The 25,662-nt window shown below is 40.6% G+C and overlaps 1 protein-coding gene across 15 annotated transcripts in view; it reads left to right on the top strand.

Moving 5' to 3' along the window:
* Nucleotides 1–25,662, top strand: part of PRUNE2 (prune homolog 2 with BCH domain) — a 235,356-nt gene that overhangs the window by 194,339 nt on the left and 15,355 nt on the right. For 8 of the 15 annotated variants that reach the window (XM_036021766.1, XM_036021761.1, XM_036021762.1 and 5 more), the window contains exons 10-16: nt 5,827–5,906; nt 7,993–8,193; nt 16,334–16,507; nt 19,188–19,196; nt 22,220–22,322; nt 22,962–23,093; nt 24,182–24,268. In XM_036021766.1, coding sequence (XP_035877659.1) covers nt 5,827–5,906; nt 7,993–8,193; nt 16,334–16,507; nt 19,188–19,196; nt 22,220–22,322; nt 22,962–23,093; nt 24,182–24,268 — 786 coding nt within the window. Of the gene's footprint in view, nt 1–5,826; nt 5,907–7,992; nt 8,194–16,333; nt 16,508–19,187; nt 19,197–22,219; nt 22,323–22,961; nt 23,094–24,181; nt 24,269–25,662 lie in introns of those variants that run through there. The other 7 variants (XM_036021768.1, XM_036021767.1, XM_036021765.1 and 4 more) reach the window with 3 other exon arrangements.

Here is a 25,662-nt window from a genome sequence, read left to right as displayed (position 1 = left end):
ACCATCACTCAGAACCACTGGACATTGAGTTGAATGGAAGTATGACAATTGTGAAATTAAAGAAACCACATCCATCCACTGGTAGGAGGGGTACAAATGAGAAATGGGCTGGTCCCATACCCACGTGTAGTGGATAGAATTCGGGAGGGACAACTTGGGAGCGACGAGTCCCAGCGTCACACCAGGACCCCCGGCCCAGGATTCCAGTGCCAGGAAAACAAGTCCCCACAACTTCTGGCTGTACAAACCAGCAGGGATTGAGACAGTTGAAGAAACTGCTATAGCCCCAAGCAGTCCCTCTCAAAGAACCTACACGGACTTACCTGTTCACACTCACTCTCTCTGAGCTCTGGCACTGGGGTAGCAGCTTGAAAGGCACCAGTGGTGTACAGGGAGAAACTGAAGTGTCTGGCATCAATGGCATCTACCCATTGTCCCTTTTCTAAACCCTCCCCCCACAGAACCCCCAAGCTAGTGCCATATCTGAGACTCTGTCAACCTGGATAACACTGACCCACCTTGGAGATCCCCAGAGACTCTGCTCCACCCATCCAACCTGCCTTTCCATATGAATGGCTGGTCTTGGCTTGTGCCTCACAATTTCCTAAATCCTCTCAACAGCTGGCCTCAGTGAGCCTCAGGCTTGGCACTAGCAGTAGCCAGCCTGGATTCATGTCTTGGCTTTGCCTGGGAATCCCCAAGCACAGCACAAGTAGCAGCTGACTCAGATTGCTTTATACCTCAGGCAGGGTGGCCTTGGGCAAAACATAGGTGGGAGGTGACCTTGGCCTATACCACTGGGGAAAACCCAGGGCCAGCGCACCCACTAGATAGCTATAGACTACATTGGAGCACCACTATCCTGCCCTTGCACAGCTGATCCTCCATGGAGGGCAGAGGCTCTGCCCAATGGCACACCTATAGGACACCTACTACATTAAGCCACACTACCAAGACATGGAGTCAAAGCAGCTCTACCTAATACATAGAAACAAACACAGAGAGGCTGCTGAACTGAGGAGACGAAGAAACATGGCCCAAACAAAAGAATAGACCAAAACTCCAGAAAAAGAGCTAAATGAAATGGAGATAAGCAATCTGTCAGATACAGAACTCAAAACACTGGTTATAAGAATGCTCAAGGAACTTAGTAAGGACCTCAACAGCATAAAAACAATCCAATCAGAAATGAAGGATACGCCAATTGAAATAAAGCACAATTTACAGGGAAACAACAGTAGAGTGAATGAAGCCGAGAAGCAAATCAATGATTTGGATCATAAGGAAGCAAAAAACAACTAATCAGAACAGCAAGAAGAAAATAGAATCCTAAAAATTGAGGATAGTGTAAGCATCCTCTGGGACAACTTCAAGAGGTCCAACATTCATATCATAAGGGTGCCAGAAGGAGAAGAGGAAGAGCAATAAATTGGAAATCTATTAGAAAAAATAGTCAAAGAAAACATCCCTAATTTGGTAAAGAAAATAGACATGCAATTCCAAGAAGCACAGAGAGTCCCAAACAAGGTGGATGCAACAAGGCCCACTCCAAAACACATTATAATTAAAATGCCAAAGGTGGAAAATAAAGAGAGAATCTTAAAAGCAGCAAGAGAAAAGCAGTTAGATACCTACAGGAGAGTTCCCATGAGACTGTCAGCTAATTTCTCACCAGAAACTTTTCAGGCTAGAAGGGATTGGCAAGAAATATTCAAAGCCATGAAAAGCAGGGACCTACAGCCAAGATTGGTCTACGCAGCAAAGCTATCATTTAGAAACAAAGGGCAGATAAACAGCTTCCCAGATACACAAAAACTAAAGGAGTTTGTCATCATCAAGCCCTTATTATATGAAATGTTAAAGGAACTTATTTAAGAAAAAGATCAAAACTATGAACAATAAAATGGCAAAAAAAATATGTCTATTACCAATTGAATCTAAAAAACAAACTAAGCAAACAAGAACAGAGACAGAATCATGGACACAGACAGCCTTTTGGTGGTTGCCTGATGGGATGGAGGTGTGGGGAAATGGGTGAAGAGGTGAGGGGATGGAGAAGTACAATAGGTAGTTACAGAATAGCCATGGGGATGTAAAGTTGAGTATAGGAAATGGATTAGTACTGATATACATGTCCCATGGTCACAAACAATGGTGGGGGATTGCCTGAGGTAGTGGGGTATGCTGGGCAGAAGGGGGCAAAGGGAGGAAAATCAGGACAATTATAATAGCATAATCAATAAAATATAATTTTAAAATAAAAATAAAAGTAAAAGATGTAACAGAGAAACCCAGTATCTCAGGAAACAACACAGAAAAAAATTTTTTTTCTTGTTCACCTATCCAACAAGTTTTAATCTGGGCCTCAACTCCTCTCTGTAACTCCAACTCAGCCTGCCAGAGACCCTTCTGTGGCCACCAAGGCACTTCCTCCCTATTCTTCTGACCAGAAGTGATACCTGCCACTCCCACTCACATTTCATTTGCCAAAGCAAGTCATGTGGCTGCCCTAATTTCACAGGAAAGCAGGAAAGTGCAGTCTTACCATTGCCCCAAAGGCCACAATCCAGAAACAGTTGGTGAAATACTTGCTTTCTAATGATTATAAACCATTGCAAGTGGTCTGGATCCATCCTCTAGATGGAGACGTGGAGCTGAGCATCTGTTCAGGAGGTCAGCCATAGCAGAGTCAGGCTGGTGTTTACAACTCCCTCAGCCTCTTTGGTAGCTCCATTTTGTACACAGAAAACCCCAAATTAAGTAGGTGCTATGGATCGATAGGGAAATACATCCCTTCACGCTGGACTGATTTGTTACGTAACACATCCTGAGTGGCTTCTATTACCAGTTGTAAAACTCCATTCCGTTCAATCACCAAGGACTCTGACCACTTCATTTCTACAGTATTTATGGCCCTGATGTATGAAGGTGGTTGAAGTATTTACAGTCAGTGCAGTCCAGCTTCAGCTTTCCCTCGCTGTCCCTGGGGTTTCCTAAAACGTCCCCGAGGCCTTCTGCAGTGTCTTTGCATTGTGAGAGTGCCTCTCCTCTGATCCCCCTGCTTGCAGCCTTAGGCTTTTACCTTCCCCCACTCACACCTCCTCTGGATTTCTAGCACCGTCTTGACAGGGTCTCTGCTCTGTGTTGCAAAGGAGCATTGAGAGACAAAGGCCTATTCACTAAGGTAGCACTCACAGACTCTGTGGAGATCTGCATGGGTACTGAAATTTTCCCTTGCCTGGGTGACTACCCAAATGATAGGAACCTTAGTTATGTTTTGTCCAATCATGACACCTATTTCGATTAAATCACTAATCCTGCTATTATGTTAAAAATGAGGGAAGGTAATACCTCAAACTTGCTCAATGGTTTGTAATTTACAGAGTAGTTTCATATGTATTTTCCAGTTACTGTGATGTTAGGAATTGTTATTTCCATTTAAAATCATAAAGATGGCCAGCTAATTTTCTCAGGGTTAATCAGCTTGCCAGTGCTAACAGTAGAACTATAACCCAGAATTATAACCTCGTATCTAGGACTCTCAATTATTCCCTGATGGTGCTCCTAACTTACAAACTTTAACAAAACCTACAAAAATTTAAGACTGATACTATCTATTTTTAAAAACCCTTTATATTTATTTTGGAGTTAAGGCTAATACCCCTATATGCTTTGTCAGGTAGGTAGTGATATGATATCTTTTTTTTAGGTTGATTGATAGGCAGAGGACTAGAGAAAATAATGTATATATGCATTTCAGATATTTCAACCTTGATAATTCAGCATATGTATCAAAGGATCTGCTTCTACCAGATGCTGGAAACATAGTAGTAAAGAAAATAGACGCAGTTCTTGTCCTAATGAAGTTTTAAGGCTAACGGAGAAGATCATTACAACAGATGGCAAAAAGAACTCCTACAGTAACAGACATTTTTTTTCTTTCGGTGTCATCTTCAGGCATTGCACATCCTTCCTCCTTTCTTGGTGAGGAAACTGAGTAACTTGCCATATGACAAGGGGCAGAACTAAGACTTGAATCCAGTTGCCCTTAACAGCAGTATTTTGCCACTTTACAAGTACTGCAGGGTCAGTCAGTGTCAAGGAGAACACACAGAGAGAATGCCCGACGACAGGGGCTCATCGTAAAGAAGTCTGAGAAACTGCAGCAGCGTGGACAATCTGGACATCCATCCCTCTGGGCCCCGAGACTTTCAGAACCAGTGCCCACCTCAGGCCTTTTTTTCTTGGCTCACCAGTCCCACCTCTACCAATGGATGATTTGGTCTGCTGCCACCCTGTGTGAAGTATCTGTGTTTGGCACAGGTTATCTCGTTCCTGCCAATACATTATTGCCTTTGACTCACACACTAACCTCCTCTTCTTGCTCGTGGTTTTTCCGTTAGAGTGCTGGATTCATTTTAGAGAACATACAGAGTAGAAACCACAGCAAATGTGCAGAGAAAGAAACTCCCTGAGGCTGTGTTTTTGAAGGGATTTGTGGAGTTGATGGGTAAGGACATAGGCATTTACTGGGCTCAGGGGAGCCACATTAAGTCATAGGAGATAGTCATCATTGTTTTAACCCCATCGTTCCATCTCCACCACAAGAATGAGACCGGTCTCTTATTCCTCTATATTCTCAGCTCATAGCAGACAATACATATTTGTTGAATACATGAAGAAGCATAGGTATCACTAGAAACATAGAATTTTATTTTTATCATAGTGGTATGGCAATAAGGGTTTTGACTTGGATTCTGGAGATTTTGATCGTCTATGTAAGCAAACTCCAAGTGTCTGGTAGACCCAGATTGAAATGGAGAGAAGTCACATTAAGAAAGAAAGGGAGGGACTAAATTTAGAACTTTAACACCAAGGTTTATCATGTTTAAATTTAGATTAGTGCCTATATCACAAGGATTCACCCAAGATGAGTGAAATTATGTGTAACCGAGCAAGAAGAAAAATACATTATCATGATAAATGGGGATTTACTGAACAAGGGATGAGAGATGACAATAAATCAAGGGGAACTGACTGTGACTAGTGGTCAGTTTCTTACAATAGTATATAAATTTGTCACAATTTTCCTCAGTATTTTTCTATTCCCCTATACTTATCATATAGGCTAATATAAATGGTCCTGGGCCTGGCATCAATTAGCAAGAAGAGATGGTAACTCATGACTAGAACCATTTTCACCAATATGTAATTCACAATGAGTTTTTTAATTTTTAAATAATTAGGGAAAATACATTAGTTGGTACCTTCTCAAGAATGTCGAGCACTTTACAGTCATTGCTTAATCTTTCAAAAGTTCAATGAGGTAGGTGGTATATCCCTATTTTACAAATAAAGAAAGTAAGACCAGCAAGAGTATACTTTTGTCTGCCCACAGCCATTTCTGGAATGTGCTCAAGTTTATATAGAGGAAGAGATATATACAAAGTCAAGTCTGTCTTTGTCCAAAGAACATATATTGCATTCTTGCTAAATATATGTGTGTGTGTGTGCCCTTAAATATATTTTCTTACTGTTTGCTTTTCCTATTTCTGGGTTTTTTTACTTGGGGTGTGTTTGCTTATGTGAGCTGGCAGGAGAAGCGACGTGCTGCACGCCCAGAGTAACGCTGGGGTCCGTGCTTCTCGTTCACAGTAACTGAGACAGTCTGTATTCTAACCTGCAGCCACGTACAGGGGATTCAGTACACGTACTGGGTTCTTCCCAAGTGAATTAAAAATGTTATCCTGGAATCTCCAAGTTTTCTTTTCAAAGAAAACTAAACCCCACACAGCTCTGTGCATGCTTTGCTTTGCTTTCTTTCAGACTACTGTCAGAGGATGTGGGAATGGACAACCCCTTTGAGGAGGGCATGCTGAGTCCCGGTGCTGCAGACATGAGGCCTGGTGAGCCGTACGCTTGTTCATTTCCTTCAGCGTGTTCTGTACCCAGACATTTTCATTATTCAGTGAGAGAACCATTTCCTATGCATCCAACTTGTGAAGAGAGGGAAAAATATGTGTGAAGAAGGCGTTAGGCTCAATTTGGTTAATTTCAGAGTTGACTTGAATATTGATGCTCACTAGTGTGGGCTGCCTTTTATATCCCCGGGCCAGGGCCTTATCTGCCAATGTTTTCAGCTCCTGTGATAATTGGCTGCTGTTTATCATAATACCAAATTCTAACTAACATCAAAGTTCACCAAATTTATACTTAAGTGTGAGAATGTTTAAATTAGAAATGGGATATCAAGAAGGCTCAGTCATCTGATAGAAAGAAAGGAAGTCCTTATATTCTAAAGGTTTACAACCCAAGGCATATTCCAAAAAACAATTTTAAATTTTCTTTTCCAATCTACATTTCTTCCACTTTGTACTAGGACACCTTTTTACACTGTCTCACTTCAGGATCATAACAATATCCTGAATCCCAACCTTATCAGCTAAGCCTAAAATGGGAGTCAACTTTATTTTTTTGCCTAAGTATTTAAGTGCATTCTTCAAAATAATAGTCACGTGACAATTATTATTTTTAAAAAAATTTTATTTATTTATTCTTAGAGAGGGAAGGGAGGGAGATAGAGAGGGAAAGAGAGAAACATCAATGTGCAGTTGCTGGGGGTCATGGCCTGCAACCCAAGCATATACCATGACTGGGAATTGAACCTGCGACACTTTGGTTCACAGCCTGCGCTCAATCCACTGAGCTACGCCAGCCAGGGCACGTGACAGTTATTTTTAAATGCTCCCTGGCCAAGTAAGAATGATAGCCACTCTGAGTATTTCTACCCCACTCTTCAAGGTTCATCATGCACTTTGGAATAATGAAGGCACTGAAGCTATAGTTATCTTTTATGGTAGTAATTAGCTACATGTGGCTATTTAAGTTAATTAAAATTTGAAATAAATTTGAAAAGTTAAATTCTTCAGTTGCACTCGCTTTATTACAATTGCTTAACATTCCTATCATTACAAAACTTTTTTGCTGGATAGTACTGCTCTGAGAATTCCTAGAATATAGAAACCCATTGTTTTGCAAACTTACTGGTCACTAGAAATTTTTTTCAAGTACTACATGGAAACATGTTACATGAAACACAGTTAGGGTGATGTTCTATACAGAACATCTTAATGGCAAAGAAACAGTGTCGGCTTCCTTAGGATGAGACCGGATTTGAATTCCAGAATTGAGAGGTATACCAGACGGCCTTCAAAATACTTTATGATAGAGAATCCTGAAATTTCTGTTTTTAGAAGTGTTTGGATGGGATCAACTTGATTAAAAATTACTCCTCCAGCTCTTGTGTTAAGGAAATGGCACATAGTGGCAAGACCCATATTACCATTGAAGTGTAGGAAGGAGCTACTTCTATGAGCCTTAATGTAAGATTCTCACTCATGGCGTGGGGACCAATGGCAAACAATATTGCGTAAGAGGTAATGACTGCCTGATCAAAAAAAAAATGTGATCTGGGAGGATACCTCAGTTTTATTAAAAATAAATACAGCACACCAACCAAAGAAAGGCCACTGCACATCAGACACAGAGTTGTTGGACACTGAAGAAAAGTATTTTGGGAGTATCAGTGAACGTAACAGATAAAATCCTTACCCTCCATTCCGTAGGTGTAAAGTCTTCATGAAGCATTATCAGATATATGTAAGCTTTATACTCTCTCTTACACAATATGCACCATAAAAATACAATTCAATGTTACCTCAGTTTCAAGTTCTCAAACCTGAACAGGACATTCTAAAAACTAGTTTTCTGCCCATTTAGCAATGGTTCCTACTTCCTATTTGTACACGGCCAGGGCTGATGGGGCTGAGACCTGCTGGTCAAGGAGGGGTCCAAGTCCCATAGAAACCACTTTTTAGCAGGTCTGCCTTTGCTGAAAGGGCTTTGAAAAATTTTTCCATGGGGGGCCCACACCCACTCTTGGCAGCCATGTGCATGAACTAACACCCGACGTTGTTTCTGTTTCTTCTTTAGAACCTCCTAATTCCCTGGATCTTAATGGCGCTCATCCTCAGAGGATCAAGCTCACTGCCCCAAATATCAATCTTTCTCTGGACCAAAGTGAAGGCTCTGTCCTCTCTGATGATAACTTGGACAGTCCTGATGAAATTGATATCAATGTGGATGAACTCGATACCCCTGATGAAGCAGATTCTTTTGAGTACACTGGGCATGGTAAGTTGCCAAGTTGGCAAGGCCAAGGTTATGTGAAAAGTGGAAGAGTATCCAAGTGGCATTTTGTTGCTGGTGGCTCTTTTCTGTGATTGCTAGATCCTTCTATCTGTATCTCAGCTCATAGGTGGCTGTGATTGATAGTTTAGAAGTTGACAAAGGTCACACATAGCCATTGCTCTTTCATTAAACCCCTACTCTATGCCAGGCCCTGTGCTGGACAATGGATTTGAAAAACAGCTGTTACATCCTGCATTGTTAGGAGATTGGAGCAGCATTTGCAGAGAAAAAGAATTTAATCTGGAAGTTAAAATTTGAAGGAGAGAAATCAGAGCTTACTGGTTTCTTTGTACAAGCTCCCAATGTCTGTAATGTTCATTCTCTCAGATTCTTACATGGTTGTTCCCTTCTCTTTATGCAGATCTTAATCTTCCTTGATCTCTATAATCAAAGGTGCTCCCCATCCCTACCCCCACAACCCAATCACTCTCTATCCCAGTAGTCATTTTATTTTCCATGTCACTAATTGAAATCACATCATTTAACTAACTGTTTGGCCCTGGCTCATGTGGCTCAGTGGATTAAGTGCCAGCCTGGGAACTAAAGGGTCATGGTTCAATTCCCAGTCAGGGCACATGCCTAGGTTGTAGGCCAGGTCCCCATTAGGGGGCACATGACAGGCAGCCATACATTAATGTTTCTCTCCCTCTTTCTCTTTTCCTCTCTCTAAAAATAAGGACATAAAATATTTAAAAACAGAAGCAACCTTTAAAAAATATTTGCATGTTTATTGTCTTTCTCTTCCCACTAAAATGTCTGATCCATGAGGGCAGGGACTTGATTATACTTGCAGTTATATTGCTGATAAAGAGGAAGGAAGGAGGGATGGAATAGGGTATGTGTGGGGGGGGGGTAAAAAGGGAGAATAAAAAGTTGCTGGATCAAACAAAAACACTTCTAATGAACACTCCTAATGAATATTAGTCTCATTTTAATTCTTTCACTTGTTCACTGAAACTGGGTTTGTTATGTAATCTAATGAACAAAATTAATTAACAAAATAGAAGCAGACTCATAGACACAGAGAACAGACTGACAGCTATCAGAGTGGAGGGGGGTTGGGGTGCTGGGTGAAAAGGTGAAGGGATTAAGAAATAAAAAACAAACTCATAGACACAGACAGCAGTGTGGCGATTCCCAGAGGGGAAGCGGGTGGGGAGGGAGAAGAGGGTAAAGGGGGATAAATGGTGATGGAAGGAGACTTGATATGGGGTGATAAACACTCAATACAATATAGAAATTATGTATTAGGGAACTGTACACCTGAAACATATATAGTTTTATTTACCAATGTTACCCCAATAAATTCCATTAAAAAGGTAAATCATCAGATTCTAAAATATATATATACAAATGTAAAGCATCTGCTTTTAAAAATGGCATCATGCTGTTCCCCTTTTATGGGATGGCACTCTCTGACTTGATCGTATTGAAATTCAAGGTGAGAGAATCCTGGCCACAGCTGTTGGCTTGATACACTGTAAAAATTCTCCTTAAAATTAAAAATTTTCTTAATTTAAAAAAACACTTTTAAATCTTTAAAATCCCTTAAAAAGAAACACCACTATTAAATGACACCTTGACTTTCAGAGCCATGTTAATTCCAGCAGTGTCATTCATAGGAGAACATAGTAAGGAAATTCATCAAATCAGTGAATTGATTCAACCAATGGTTACAAGCATGAGGGCTACAAGCATGGCCAGCACGGATCAAAACCCTGCCTTCACAGGCAAGCATTTTGTCTCCTCAAGCTAAAAAAAAAAAAAAAAAGCTCAACTACTTGTTCTGCAGTTTATGATGCTTGAAGTATTGAAGTAGAGGTTTTTATGTTGCATTTTTGTCATACTTTTAAATTGCTATAGTTATCTGGGTATTTGACCCTATATGTTGAAATATACAAATAAGAGACAAAAATGGTCCTGAATTCATATGCTTTTCTACCTTCTCAGAGGCTCTTCCCCAGCTGCTCCATCCATCCCAGCTGCACCCAGCTGCCCCAGTCCTTCTGCTAAGATGTTCTCACATGCAGGAATCATGCCTTGATTTACAATCCCACAGAAGACAGCTGTGGTGTGACCCTGCTGGTCCCTCCCTCTCCTCCCCCTGTACTTTCCTAGTGCCCTGGGGAGCCGTATCACACCACATCTAAAACTTTTATTTTTATAAATAGGAAAACTGCCAAGCTAAGTGGTAGTGGCTGAACAAACTGGTAATTAAAGCTGCCACTTGCTGACACCGTTCTTTTTAGTTGATACGGTTATGCTGAGAGAACCAGTCTAACAGCCACAACCCCACTTTTAGGTCTCAAATTCAAAGGACAGAATTTTAATATAACTGGAATTTTAAAGTCCACCCTGGTTCTCAAATGACAGATATATGTTTAGACATTGTTTCAAACAAACAAAAATATCAAACATTGAAAACACAAAGTACATCTGAATAGCTGTATTTCACAAACATGTAGACATGCGTTGCTGACTGTGTTGAGAGAGATGGAATACATTTGAGTCCCGAAGTATGAAATAAATGTTTGTAAGCTGCATGTTTTGGGGGTTTCTTCTGTGAGCATTTTGAACAAGGCATATACATTGTAAACAAAATGGGATTTTTTAAGGCACAGTGTTTCAAAAGTATTACTGATTCAATAGAATCAGTAATTGATTCTATTTAATGAACACTTTCATGGTGCTTACTATGTGCCAAGATCTGTGTTAGGTGCTTTATACATATTAACTGTATTAATCCTCATGTCAACTCTGTGAATAGGTATTATGTGTCCTTATTTTATGGTGAGAACACTGAGGTGAGGCACAGAGTAGTTAAGTAATTTACCTAAGGTCACACAGCTAGTAAATGTCAGAGCCAGCACTCAGCCTCTGAGTTGCTGCCCTTGATTCCTGGGCCATGCTGCTTCTCCATAAATATACCGACGATGAATAGGAGAGAGCCTTTTGCTGGATTAGGCTGATGTACCTGCAGCCAAGCCCTCTAGTCACCCCCTCACGTTTGCTCACCCTTTCATTCAGCCATTTTCATGCCTCAAGGGCTCTCACCTTACCAAGCACTTGAAGGACTCCCAAGCCATTGCCTGATTTACACGTAGCTGATGACCACACACCACTGCTGGGTTATTGCCCACAATGTGATTTTGCTTATGAGAGAGTTTAGAATTTCACTCTCAAAAGTCATTAAATTAGCCTTTACCTCCAAGCAATTTTCTTGAATAATTGTGTTCAAATAGTAGAAAACTATGAAAATACTGACAGAATTAAGGTTTAGCTTTCTTTAGTATTTACAAGTGCCATAGATACCAGAAATAAGTGTGTAGATAGTGAAGGACTTAGGAAGCCAATCTCTCTATCAAGATAGATCTGAGTTTTCTTTTTAATACTCTGTTATACTAATCTTAGAAACCTCAGTATATTCCGAAGGTCAGAAAAGATTACCTATTTCTGTTTTCCAAACCAATTGCAAAGTTATTTTTTACCATAATTCAGATCTCAGCTAAGGCATGTCGTAAGGGAAATGGAAAAATGATAACGAATTTTAGCCTGAATATTTCTGAGAAGAATGTTAAGAGAAATAATCATGTCCTTATGTATTTTCTCTTCCTTAGTGATGTTTAGTGACCTCATTTAAGCTACCTTTTCCAAAATTAACCTCTAATGACAGATCATTTTCTATGGGAATAAGGTACCCCAATGTTTGTTTCCAGATAATCGGGGAGGCACTTCATTTAACTTCCCTATCTACTGTCTTCCACTATTTGCACAGCCTGTGGGCATCCCACTTATAAAATGAATTCCATGTTTTAACTCTGCATACAAACTAATCAAATGTTAAGGTTATTTTCTTTTATCCACGAGTAACCTCACACCGTAATGGTGTGGTCTGAAAGGATGATTTGTCTTTGTGCTTCTGTATGCTGAAATTTTACATTCAAATTTATTGCTTGCCTGTTCTTTGTCACCAAACAGAAAGAAAAAAATAATCTTTAAAGACTTGTTGACTGTATCCAGAATGTCTTTCTTCTAACAAGAAAAGTTCAAACATAATGTCTTCTAAGATTATTTACATTATCAGTGCAAGGCCATAATGTAGACAGTGCGTCACCTTTCTAGAGGTAGGTGTCCTGCTGGAAGGCCCCAGCAGATGTCATCTCTAGCTAGTGCATAAGGACACCAACAGTGGATTCCCCACTGTGGTCTGCCCAGCCCGGGATGTTCAGGAGCTTGTGTACAAAATCATTTCACAGAAGACAAGAGCAGATGTTCAAGGTGTCTTCTCCCCTGCATGCCAGGGCTTAAGTGATGTCATCAGTGGCTGGGGAGACAAATGTGTTATTAAAACAAAGAAGACAAAGAAAATCAAGCATTTCTTAGTACAGATGGCCTGATGTCAAAAATTAAATCTGGAAGGCAGGGGATAAAGAGTTAAATGAGACCTGAACATTTTCAAAATAGTGAGAAAATGGTGGCTCGAGGGAGGATGGTGATTTGTAGTTATAGTAAAATTATTATTAAGATCAGGGCTATATTGCTAATTCGAGGAAGTCAATAAAGCTAGCTTTTCTTCTGATGAGCTTATACTGTGGACTTCTAAAAATGAGTACCTGGAGTACGGGAATTGACTGTACCCCCTAGCCCTTACCTAATTTATCTTGCCCACTTACACCAGTCCTCAGGTGGGGGAGGACAAGGAGCCCCAGCAACTGGCCAGCACTTTGTTCTGAAACATCAGCAGTAGCATTTTGTAAAAAGGCCCAACCTCAGACTTTTATACTAAAATTAGCAATAATAATGTTTTTTAGGATAAACTATAGGAAAATATGTATGTTTGCATACTCTTAAGATAGAGGTGTCCTTTCTTATGATACAATAATTTAAAAAATTGAGATAAAAATTAACAGAGTCAACTACATAAAATATCACATTTCTATTTAGAAAGAACACAAATTTAAAAGGTAAGCATCAGGCAGGAAAATAACTGCAGTACATGATGAAGTTCTGTATAAAGAACTCCAACAAATCGATAAAGACAATAGCTAAGGGACTTAGCAGGTGCATCCCTCTCAATGAGAAAAATATGAATAGCCAATAAACACAAAAATCCCAGGCCTTTAATAATTAAATAAATACAAATTAAAACAACAAAGAGATGGGTTTTACCCTAACTTGTCAGGGGTTAAAATCTCTGGTAAGCTCCAGTGTTTTTGACAGTGTGAGGACACAGGAACCCTCATACATTTTTGGTGTGATATTTTCAAGGCAAAATGTTCACAAAAACCTTAGGTGCTTATACCCTCTGATCCGGCATTCCATCAGAGAAACATAGCCTATAGCAATAGGTACTCAAATAAGGTAAGATAGCTGTACAAAGATATGTACTGAAGTAAATTCTTTCTAAGGAATAACAAAATGAAATGAGTTTTTTTTCACTATGGGATTGATAAATTAAAATACATCAGTAAAATGGAATACTCTAGGCCTATTGTTAAAACAAGCAGAGTTGCCCTGGCTGGGTGGCTCAGTTGGTTGGAGCATCATCCTTTGCACCAAAAGGTCACTGTTCAATTCCCAGTCAGGGCACATGCTTAGGTTGCCGGTTCATCCATGGTTGGGGTGTGTGCATACATACAGGGGGCAACTGATTAATGTTTTCCTTTCATGCATTGGTGTTTTACACTCGCTCTCTCTCTCTCTTTCCCTTTGAATGAATGGATGTTATCCTCAGGCAGAGATTCAAAAATAAGTAAATAAAATGAGCAGAGTTTAAATACATTGAGACAGAAAGAAGTGTATGCAATGGTATTAAAGAGGAGCACATTGTAGAGCAGTGTGCACAGAACATGCATAATATTCGGAGCAATCATACTTTTGGGGGAGAAAGTCCACATGCACATGGAAAGAGGAATAGATATCAAACAATGAGTGAGAGTAACATTGGAGATTTTTGCTGTTTTCATGAACAATTTCTGTATTGCTTGTACTTTTATACGTGTTTTGCTTTTATAATCTGAAAAAAGAAAACAATGTACAAAACTTTATAACAAACTAGCCTCATTAAAGCATGCAGAAAACAAAACAACCCCACACTGATCACCAGGGTGAATTTAGAGCAGGGCAGAAAGTCCAAAACAGGATGAAGACGGGTTAGTGGACGGTGAGTTCATTGCAGGGACAGCAGGTGTGTACAGGAGCATCAGAAGATAAACCCACATCAGAACCCAGAGTTCGGAAAGCACAGAGACCAGATGGAAAACGTAGTACCAGGAAGGGAGCTAAGAGGAGCATCCAAGGGCCCTAACCCAAGTAGAAACAGAGAAGCAGGAAGGGACTCCATATGCAGAGGGATGGATTTGCACAAGTGACACAATGCTTGATCTGCAGCCAAAGGTTGCTGCTTTCCATCATAAGCGGCTGAGCGCTGGTGGGAACACAGAGGAAGCCAGAGTGAGGCCAGGCTCTGTAGGTAGTGGTTGCTGTTGGTATTGGCAAAAAAACCTAGGATTGCTTCCAAACTGGACTTCATTTTACTATCCTAAGTCACAGGTAATTAGACACGTTTGAATGTTTCTTATGGAATCTTCCGAAACATAATGGCTTTGTTGTGGATTCCTGCCAGATTACCTGTATTTCCAGGAACTTGTCCAAGCTTTATTGACCCACTCACCCTCCCAATTTTTATTGAGTACCCTGTGCAGGTTTGCAGGCTAAGTGTGGAGATGAGTGTTAAAGGCAACTCAGGCAGAGTTTCTTAGCCCCAGGAGCTCACAGGCTCATAGTGAAATAAAGAAGAATGAGACAATCACATGTTCAAGTTACAACATGATAGCTTAGAAGAGTAGAAAAGGTTAAGGGTTGAACTATATTTGCTTTGTAACTCTGTGACCTGGGGTAACTACTTCAGTGAGTTTTTGCATCAGTATCATATAATACCTACTACTGTGCCTGACACATGGTAGTTGCTATTATTATCAAATTCCATAAAAAGAATACAAGTAGCCCTGGCTGGGTGGCTAAGTGGTTAGAGCATTGTCCCATGTACCAAAGGGCTGCAGGTTCAATCTCTGCTCAGAGCACATATGGGAGGCCACCAATCAATGTTTCTCAGATCAATGTATCTTCCTTCCTTTCTCTCTAAAACCAATAAGCATGTTCTCAGGTGAGGTAAAATACAAGTAAATCAAAGGTCATTTTTTGAATGGAAAAATAAGAGAGATAATATCTCACAGAATTATTTTGAAAGTTATAAATAATATTTTCCTTCAAATTATTTAAACCTACAAAAAGCCATCATTGCTCAACTCTGCTAGTCCTTGAAGTAAAAATAGGAACAAAATTGTTCCTTTCTCTTTTTTAAAAAACTTAACATGATTGCTTTTTCTGGATGCACAAGAGTAGGTAGTATATTTCTCCCCCAAGATGCTCAGTGGACTTTTTTATTGCCTTCTGTACCCACAAATAGGAGCCTTGAGAATTTTTGGCCTTGGAACATTCCTGGCCTACAAAGTTATTTTCTTGCTTACTGTAAAATCTTCCCATGGAATATTTTGAAAAATCCATAGGAAGTACATAAAATGTATGAGCTGATGCGCTCCCAGTAGGGAAGGAGGTTCAGCTCTGTTGTAAGAGCCTCAGAGAAGGGCCTAGGCCGGTGGTATCATCAAGATACTGATACTGGGGCACTCAGGATACACCAGAAAATGTGGTCCGAAGAAAACAAGATTATCTGGACCTGATAAGTAGCCTTTACCCCATCAGAGAGGCCTGTGGTCTTCAACCTATGTGATCAAGGATGAACTGGTATTAGCCTATACCCTCTTGGACCACTATTGACGCAGTTCTAGCCTTGCATCTGCACCCACGCTCAGCTTGGCCTGAGGAATGGATTTGGTTGTTCAATGAGTCAATAACAAAGCTTCACTGAGTGTCCTTTATGTGGTCAGGTTAAGCTCAATGAGTCACACAAAACAGCGAGTTCCATCCCTCTGGCTGCCTCTGCCAGGAGACAGCTGCTTGCTGAACTGCCTCAGCTGTACAGCTCCTGTTCCTTCAGTCTGGCTCTGTGCTTCGTTTCCAGAGGATCCCACAGCCAACAAAGACTCTGGCCAGGAGTCCGAGTCCATTCCAGAATACACAGCTGAAGAGGAGCGGGAGGACAACCGGTTGTGGAGGACGGTGGTGATTGGAGAACAGGAGCAGAGGATCGACATGAAGGTCATCGAGCCCTACAGGAGAGTCATTTCTCACGGAGGTAGTCCAGCTCTGTGTGAATCTGGGAGCTGGGGGACAGGCGGCCATATTTTTTGTCAGGAAACAAAACTAGGGTTCTCTGCAGCGTGACATCCCAAAGACCCCATTGGGCAACCAATGTTCGGGGGACTGTAGAGCTAAATATATTACTTCTACTCAATTCCACAAACATTGGAAAGCCTACCAAACAAAGATAACTTTCCAGTGTGAAAAATGCTTTTCATAGCACACATCTGATAGCTATAATCTTCTATGTTAATTTCTTGAAAGCCATAGTTGTCCAATTTAATAGAGTCTGTTGGGAATTCATCTGGGTTGATTGCAGGTTTTAACGGAACAGTTTTTGAGTTCATATTACCACAGCCTATAGTTAAGATCGCTACAGTAGAGCTGCTTCTAATTACAAAATCGTCATTTAAATCCTCTTCAGAAGCTTTAGGAAATCTTTTTAGACTCGGCCTTGTCATGCTTTCCCCCCTGCCTGAAACTGGCTTTTCTATAAACTCCATCACACCTATGCCTGACAACAGCCGGTTCCAGCCAAAGCCTTAGTGAAAGACAAGGGAGAGAGAAAAGGCTGTGCTTTGTATCTCCAGTGCTTTCTTGGAGCTGCAGAGCCCTGACTAATTTGGGATTCACAAAAAGTCAGCTGAGCACAAGCAACACATTTAACATTGTCAATGTCAGAAAACGTAAACAGCTTTCTTATTTCTCTGCTGCATGCACTCCTCCCCCGCAGTCCTGAGGCACCGCCCTGACCACTCCGCTGTCCCAGAAAAGTGTAAGCTGACAAGGCAAACATTGTTCTCTCTTCCTTAACAAGGGCAGGGAAATAAGTGTCTTGGGATGACATTAAACTCATAGCTTCAGGTTTTTAACTAGCAACAGGGCATTTTGTTTTTTCAGTCTAAGTTCCCTCCACCAGCAAATTATCCACTTTCCATCCCCCTATGCATTGCTACCTGCAGTTAAGTATCTGACCACCCAGGGACTCTGACCATGAATGACAGTGAAAGAAAATGCCAGTAGGTGTCCTCGGCCATGACCTTCCTTTTTCCTGCTTCACTGTGTGACCTGAAATGGTAATATGTCCCCTTGATGGCTGCTGTGGGGCTGGGTGGTTTCCTCTGAGGGAGACTTCTGGCTTGATCTCACTGAAGCTGACAGACATCTGGTCACAGAGTCAGCCCTTTTGTTATGATGAAAACCGCAACCTGAACATCACCCAGATGTTCCCAGAAGGTCCAGCCTCCTTTGCACCGCCCACCATATGCAAAGGAGGTATGACTTGTTTGCTTTTTGGAAATAAAAACAAATCGAAGGGTGACTACAAAAGTGCCCTGAACTCATCCTAAAAAGTACCAAAAAATGTGGAACAGTGATCATTTCTATAAATGTTTACCCTCAGTCCTCAGTTGAGAGCCCTTTTGTTGTGAAGAAGACAGGCTCACTGCTTCGCTGCTCTAACACCTCCCACTCCTCCAGCACACCCCCCTGCTTGTTCTTTCCTCCAGCACACGACAGTTATGTGGGTTCAGTGGGTGGGTCTGCTGCCTGAATTAAGAGGGAGTGATTGTCGTTAGTACATAAGGGTAAGAAAAAGCCCCTGCTTCTGCCTATCACCTTCTTTGTGATAACTGAGCTGCCCTGGCCAGGATAACCTGGTTTGCTGTGCCCTCCATCCCTGCCACCTCCTCCCCTTGGCATTAGCTCCTCTCTGTCTGTGTTGTGAGCTCAGTTTTTGGCTGTGTGACTGACTGTCCGGTTTGTTTGGAAGGCAAGGTCACCTTTCCTCTCCCCAGCTCCACCTCGTCTCTCTCCAGGCACTGGCCTGCATGAGCGTGCCCTGGCTGCACGCACCCGGCATGCTAGCGAGATGTCACCTCTTCCTACACCCTCAACAGCTTTTGTGCTCTCTAGGTAAAGATCATTCAGATGTTATGTCTGAATTTGCCAAAGCATTGTCTTCTGTGTTGGAAGCTCACATCACTTTCCTAGACCTTACTGGTGCTAAAGCAATACTCCATGCTTACCAATCTGTGGAGTTCATCATCCTGGCTTCTGATGAGCATTTAAAAAGCAGCACTCCATGGAAAACATAAATCTTGTCTTGGTGTCTTGCATTTTGCCATAAGGAAGTTTCCCCATTCAGGCCAATGGAAAAGTGCCAGCTGTTTGTGCTCTGTGCAACTTCGAGATGCAGGTGGGGTGATTAAAAGAGCTGCATAAATTAACTGGAAAAGAAGGCCTTACTAAGTGTCCATGCCAGTTGGGAATATCAGTGTATGAGAGCAGTATTTGAACAAATAATTCAGTTTTCTGTTTTTGCTGGAAGCCCTATACACATGTAATATAACAGGGTTCAAGACCCATCATTGCTACTAATTAGTCTGTGACCTTGGTACATCACTTAACTTCTCTGGGCCTTAGTTACTTCATCAGTCAAACAAAGGTACCCTTCTATGAGCCCATGAGCAACATTTCTGCCATCTGCTTATATAAAAAAGCAAAGGGAGGTCTGGGTGGTTTGGATTAGCCAACAATGAGGCCAGAACTGGATTTTTTGAACTTGAAACAGAGAACACATTTAAATGACCAAGGACAATCATGCCAAAGCATTGTAATGAGGAGTTTCCTTTCTTGTTTTTTTGTTTTTGTTTTTACTTCTCATTTCATTATAGGAGATTCAGGTAACCTCTGCAGTTGCCGACAAATGATCCTGGAAAGAATGAGGAGAAGAGTTGCTGGCTGGTGTGTGTGTGTGTGTATGTTTTGGTGGCAAGTGTGACATCTTTCCTTCTCTCTCCATTCCATTTGTGGGCCAGCAAACTTGTGTTACGTCCCTTTCATGCCTCTCTGTTCTGCCTCAGGTAAGGTTTGCATCGCTGCCACAGAGGGTCTCAGGAGGCACCATGGTGGGATTGCTCACGCACCTCAGCACACACACCCTGAGTGCCCCTCATGGTTATTGAGAATCAAGCCTAATAAAATACATGCTTTTAAAACCCAAACTTCAAACACCATATGAAGTTGCTGACAGGCAGCTTCATTTGGGTAAGCCGCATATTTAGAATAAAAACTGGGCTAGTCGACCCCCTGGCAGATGTCTGTGAGGGACGGGAGGCCATGGTCCTCTCATTCTGGTACTGCGCTCTGTCTGCTCTAACCCTTTGTCTCCAAAGCCTCACAACCATGGCACCAGCTCTTGATTTAGAAGAAAAACTCTGATGAGAAAGCTTTTTCCTTCCATTTCTGTTCTTACATCTCCTCCTCTCCTCCTGTTTCCTTCCTCTCTCTTTTCTTCCCTTCCTACTGTTCCTCTGCTCCCAAGTGCAAAAAAACCCACCTTCATTTGTAAACTTCAGAAATGTTTACCTAAAGAGGCACTCCTTACTCGGGCAATAGTCAGAAGGTCCTAAGGACTGGTAGAATGACCTCGAGCGAACGTGACATGACATCCCAAGGACAGGCAGCAGTGATGCAGGGCTGAACTGCCATGTGAGACAAGGTCTGAAACACAGTCGATAAACCTCAGGCTTTCATGTTTTAAAAATGTCTTAGAAATTCTTCAGAAATAGAAAGAGAAGTCAAAGTAATTGAGCAGTCGTGATCTTGAAGTTAGTCTGATAGTCAGACAGCTATGTTTAGAAAGATGCGTTTGAAAGGATGCTTTCGTATGTGCTTTTAAGTTGGATTCATATTGTCTGTTGTCTTTTTTGAGGAGGCCACCTTTTTCATTGTGCTGAGTCCGCACTGCATACCTTCATGGTGTATGATGAGTGCAGCTAAGTCACCTTATCCTTTATGGGTGTCCATTTAGGTATAAAGCTTCTTAAAGAAAGTTGTTTACAGCCCTGGCTGGCATAGCTCAGTGGATTGAGCATGGGCTGCGAACCAAAGTGCTGCAGGTTCGATTCCCAGTCAGGGTACACGCCTGGGTTGCAGGCCATGATCCCCAGCAACCGCACATTGATGTTTCTCTCTGTCTCTCTTTCTCCCTCCCTTCCCTCTCTAAAAGTAAATAAATGACATCTTAAAAAAAAGAATGAAAACAATTGTTTAGAGGAACAAATACCTTTTCTGTTAAAATGTATCGCTTTCTATCATTTTTCTTCGTATCACATTCTAAAAAGAAGTTGGTAAATATCAACATACTGGAAATGCTGGAACTAAGGCAAAAAGTCCAGAGGGAAGCTCTGCAGTCTATCTCACAAACATGTGTTTCATCTGGCACACACTCACATAGGTAGCGCTTTTGTAAGTGTTGCATACAACAACCGCAAATTAGTAATACACACGAACCTGTAATTTGATATATTTTTAGGTGGTACCACTTTCTTCCCCCACCTCTTTTGTGGTGGAATCATACTCTCTCTTTGTAGAGAACATCTTATTAAACTGCTTTTCAGGAGTTAAGCTCATCCAAATCCATACACAGCCGGTACTTTACTGCCGTGCAAGCAGAGGGCTACCTAGAGGGCAGAAAGGCTGAAGCACACTCAGTTCTGCGAGGGCTGGATAGGGCTTGAGGGCGTGTCCTGTCCTCCTACTCAGCGCTTTGAGGGAATCTCTCCTGTAATGATTCTGAGGTCTAAAACTATGTTGGTGGACAAAAATTGCAAGCGTTTAAAAGGAGATACAAGAAATACAAAAATACAGCACATTGCTTCCATTTTAAGCCTGGAAGACACATGAGGCTCCACACCCAAACCTGTGGGGATCTGATCAACCACCGCCATGAATTTCAAAGGTGAGCTCTAAGGAGCACAGAGCTTGGCGGGAGCAGAGCTTCCAGAAGTGGGCAAAATGTCCTGAGATAGCGCTACATTCTCTTTGACCCTTGGAGCTGCAGCGACCACACTTGCCTGCATCTCCCACCACTGCATATTTTCCCCCCCCTTCTGTAAACAACCTTTCCACCCCCTGCCCCACCCGTGTTACCAGGAAGTAATTCTCAAGTTTTCCTAAAAGCATTTATTTCCATAAAACTCTGAGAGAGTCGGGCTTCACCCAGACCACCCCTTCTTGAGTGTGCTGTCTTCTTTACGAGACTAGGCTCTGAGTTGTGTGGTCAGTTATTCTTTGCCTGGCCAGAACTTCTGCTTCCTGCACTGTCTGTTGAATCTGCAGATTGTGGGGACACTCCAAGCAAGTGCACCTGTCCTCTTAATCAAAACCAAGGCGTTTTACATGTCTACTCACTGGCATCTGGTCACTGAAGTGTGTGTCTGAGATTATATTGCCGTTTAGTGTCTATATTTTTCCTTCATACTAAAAGTAAAAAGAGCTAAAAATGATTACTCAGAACCTTTCTTAGCCATTAATGGGGAAAAAGTATCATACAAATGACCTTTTTTAAACATATAAATTGAAACCCATAAATCAGAAAGTGTTGCCTCTACTCTTTGATAAGTTGAATATTTATACACCCATTCATGACTGTGTACAACACATATAATTGTTCATAACATATGGATACCCTATATATGTAAAGATATTCACACTGTATATTTAAAACTCTATATAACATGTTTACCACTGAAAGATAATTATATACTTATAAAAGCATAGTCTATATAATACTCACTTAAAGATAGCTCTATTATATCTACATCCATATGCTTGCCAAGGCCTCCAGATTTATCCTTTCAGTTAAATATTATCTTGTTAAAGCTTTCAATTGGTTACAAATGTCTTTTTGTTTGTCCCCCAGGATACTATGGGGACGGCCTAAATGCCATCATTGTGTTTGCCGCCTGTTTTCTGCCAGACAGCAGTCGGGCGGATTACCACTATGTCATGGAAAATCTTTTCCTGTGAGTGATACTTACGACCAAGTGCTTTGAGTTAATGTCTGTGGGCATGCATGGCAGATAAGCATCTTTAGTAAAAGGAAGTTAAGTGATGTAGAATATTCTCAGCCTTTGGTAAGAAGTCAATGAAATCTCTGTCAAGGAACACTGCTCAAGAGACTAAAGCCTTTAAAGGCCTTCTTGCCAGTAGAATGAATTGAGGACAAAACCAACACAGTGTAGCCTGCATTTGAAAATTCTGTAACATTTCCTCTGGGTGAAGTGTTATATTTGTTCCCTGATAACATGTTCTCAGTCAGTGATGATAACCTGACTTCGTTTATATCTGCCCTTATTGAATCTGAGTTGCCCTTAGGATATGATAACATTGTTGACATTTTTGAAAGTCAGGTTTCTTACTCACACATTTTTTTAGTGTGCCGGCCTTAAAAAAAAAGATAATTGTACTTTTAAATGAACAATACTCACTCTCAGAGAAATGATCTCAGGTAACTGATTCTTCTCAAGGTGAAGAGGTAATGTGCACAAGCATTCTTAAATATCATGCACCCTGTCATTTAAGTGGCTATATAATTATGGTGTAGATAAGATGAAGTGTTTCATGTGGGAGCTGAAAACACACCTCTCCTTTCCTGTGATCAGATATGTAATAAGTACTTTAGAGCTGATGGTAGCTGAAGATTATATGATTGTGTACTTGAATGGCGCTACCCCAAGACGGCAGATGCCAGGGCTGGGCTGGATGAAGAAATGCTACCAGATGATTGACAGGCGGTAGGTGGGCTCCTTTATTTAATCCCTATTTTTACTTTCTCAATGATTCCCACTTCAAACTCTCTTAATCTACCAATGCAATTACATTTCAGGAACAATGAGTTACTCGAGTTTAGATAATAAATGATAACAGATTAAAGTGTCACTTGGTGTCCCAAATCTGAACAAAGCAAATCCTCCGCAGATTTTGTTACGCTGTCATCTCAGACCAGCTGACCAAGTCTGGCGTGAACTCCGCATATGTTGTTGTCACATTGAGGTGCAATGAGAACTGGGACACCAGTATCCAGGACTCTTCAGGTGTCATGTGGTCTTGACGTATTTATGCACACTGGGACTACTGTGATTTTTAAAAATGTGCTCTTATTTCAGCAATCACGGTCAGTTCACATTAAACACTAGCCCATATGGTGCCTTTGGGTGCCCCTTCTTCAAGATACTTTACCTTCATTCATACTGCTTTTAATAGAACAAAAACACATTATTGCCATGTACAGGGAAAGTATCATAAACACACAAGTTTATGATGTCTCCTCACATAACAATACATGAGTACCCTGTTATTGTAACTAAAATTCACTTAATGATCTAAGCATTCACAAAGTAGCATTATTCATGTGAAAAATGTGCCTGAAAATTATGAGCATTAAAATTGTCACCTGAAGGCCAAACAACCACATGACATACCATTTTTATTTTCACTATGTGTAAGAAGACGTGAAGACTCAGAGGTAGAATAAGTGTGTAAGTTGTTAGTAGAAGTAAATTCTTTTTAAAATAGTAAAGATAATGCTGACAAAAATTAAAAGCATTGTTAAACAAAAATATGTCATGATGGTTATAGATTTATCCATCCAAAGAATGCAACCATTCTCTTTTACCTCTATTTTGAGATGATAAGGCTTGAAACATAAAAGTTTCAAATTATATATCAAAAAGTATTTTTTATTAATTATGACTATTCTATACTTTCCCTGCTAATAATAATAACTTGCCTGGAACTCTTTCTATGTATTCTTATTAGAGCATATGCCTTCAGTTTTAACTCCTTCTAAAAAAGGTTATGAGTAATATTTTTTTCAAAATAGGTTGCGGAAGAACTTGAAATCATTCATCATCGTTCATCCATCTTGGTTCATCAGAACAATCCTTGCAGTGACACGACCTTTTATAAGGTATGATTATTATTATATAAAAGTAAAAGCATTACTAGTAGATTTTTAAAAAGTATTAATTGATCTATAAACAAGAATTCATAAGCCAAGAGGGTGCTTGACATAATTTCCTCTGCCTTTCCTGGAAATTCCTTTGGACTACCCAGCAACAGTCCCTAATGAAGAGTGAGTGTTATTTCATAATGACTACTTTCCCCCCAATTATTATAAAACATGATCTCTATGGTTGTTGTGAACACAGAGGATGAAGTGGGGGTTTCCGTGCCACATTACAAAAAGGAATAGACAATACTTTTAAAGGGATGTATGGTATTTTGCAGAGAATAGAAAAGGCAGAGTAACAGGACAATAGAAAATAAAGACAACCAAAGGACAGAGGCAGAAGCCATTCCTTCTCTTCATTGTTCTATTTTTGTTGAAGGAACATCATGCCGGTCACCACAGTTAGGTAGAGAGTGTGGGTGGCCCCATTGGCGGCATTCTTTTGATCCCCCACTCGGGTTCTTGGTGTCAACTGAGTTCACTTTGGTGGATATTTATGCACCATTTTGTCATGCCGGATGCTGCATAGCCTCCCATTTGGGGAATGCAAAGAAGTGTAAGGTAGCCATAATATAGGAAGACTTGGAACAGTTAAATGAGAGGGACAGTGTGTATTTTCTAGAGAACTTTAAAAATATAATAAAGTCTTGCCTAACATTGGGATACAGATCACATAAACTGAAAATTTCCTACCTCAAAGGTATTAATGAATCCCTAAGAAAAGCTTTGATAACTTCGCTTCTGGAGAAAATAGTTAGAGGGTAAAATCCAGCCCCTCCCTTTTTTTACAGAGGTTTTCTGAGCCCCCCAGAGTCTGCCTTTTTGCGCTCAGTGCTCACTGGTAGTTATTTCACTTTCCCGTTCCACACTTCCAGCGAGTGAGCAGCACGACTGAATTTAATCTTCCTCTGGCAAGATCATCTCTTCACTGTGCCATGTAAAATGGCCTTGAAAATAACATGAAATATTTGCATACACAAAAGCCATTTATTTTAATGATAGCAGAAAATGCTTTGACAAGGAGTAAGAATCCATGTACATTGAAAAAGCTTGTAAAAAGTTTAATGTATAAAAAAGTAAAGATTAGAATTGATGTTGATTATTGATGTTTTTTAATAATTCAGTTTTTATATTTATAAAACAAATATTTCTTCTTGCTAAATAACAAAATATTTGTTACTGTAAAAATATTGAAAACAATTATAATTCAACAGTATTTATTGAAGGGAGTTTCAATATAATCAGAATTACAACAACAATAATTATAAAATAGCAAGTAGTGTTGTGGTAAATTACTTATAATAATGGCTTACATTTAATGAGTGCTTATGTGCATTATTTCATTTAATCCT

This window comes from Phyllostomus discolor, chromosome 3, assembly GCF_004126475.2.
Source record: "Phyllostomus discolor isolate MPI-MPIP mPhyDis1 chromosome 3, mPhyDis1.pri.v3, whole genome shotgun sequence".
Taxonomy (NCBI): domain Eukaryota; kingdom Metazoa; phylum Chordata; class Mammalia; order Chiroptera; family Phyllostomidae; genus Phyllostomus; species Phyllostomus discolor.
The sequence above is the reverse complement of the archived record's forward strand: the minus strand, read 5'-3'. Positions and strand labels throughout refer to the sequence as shown.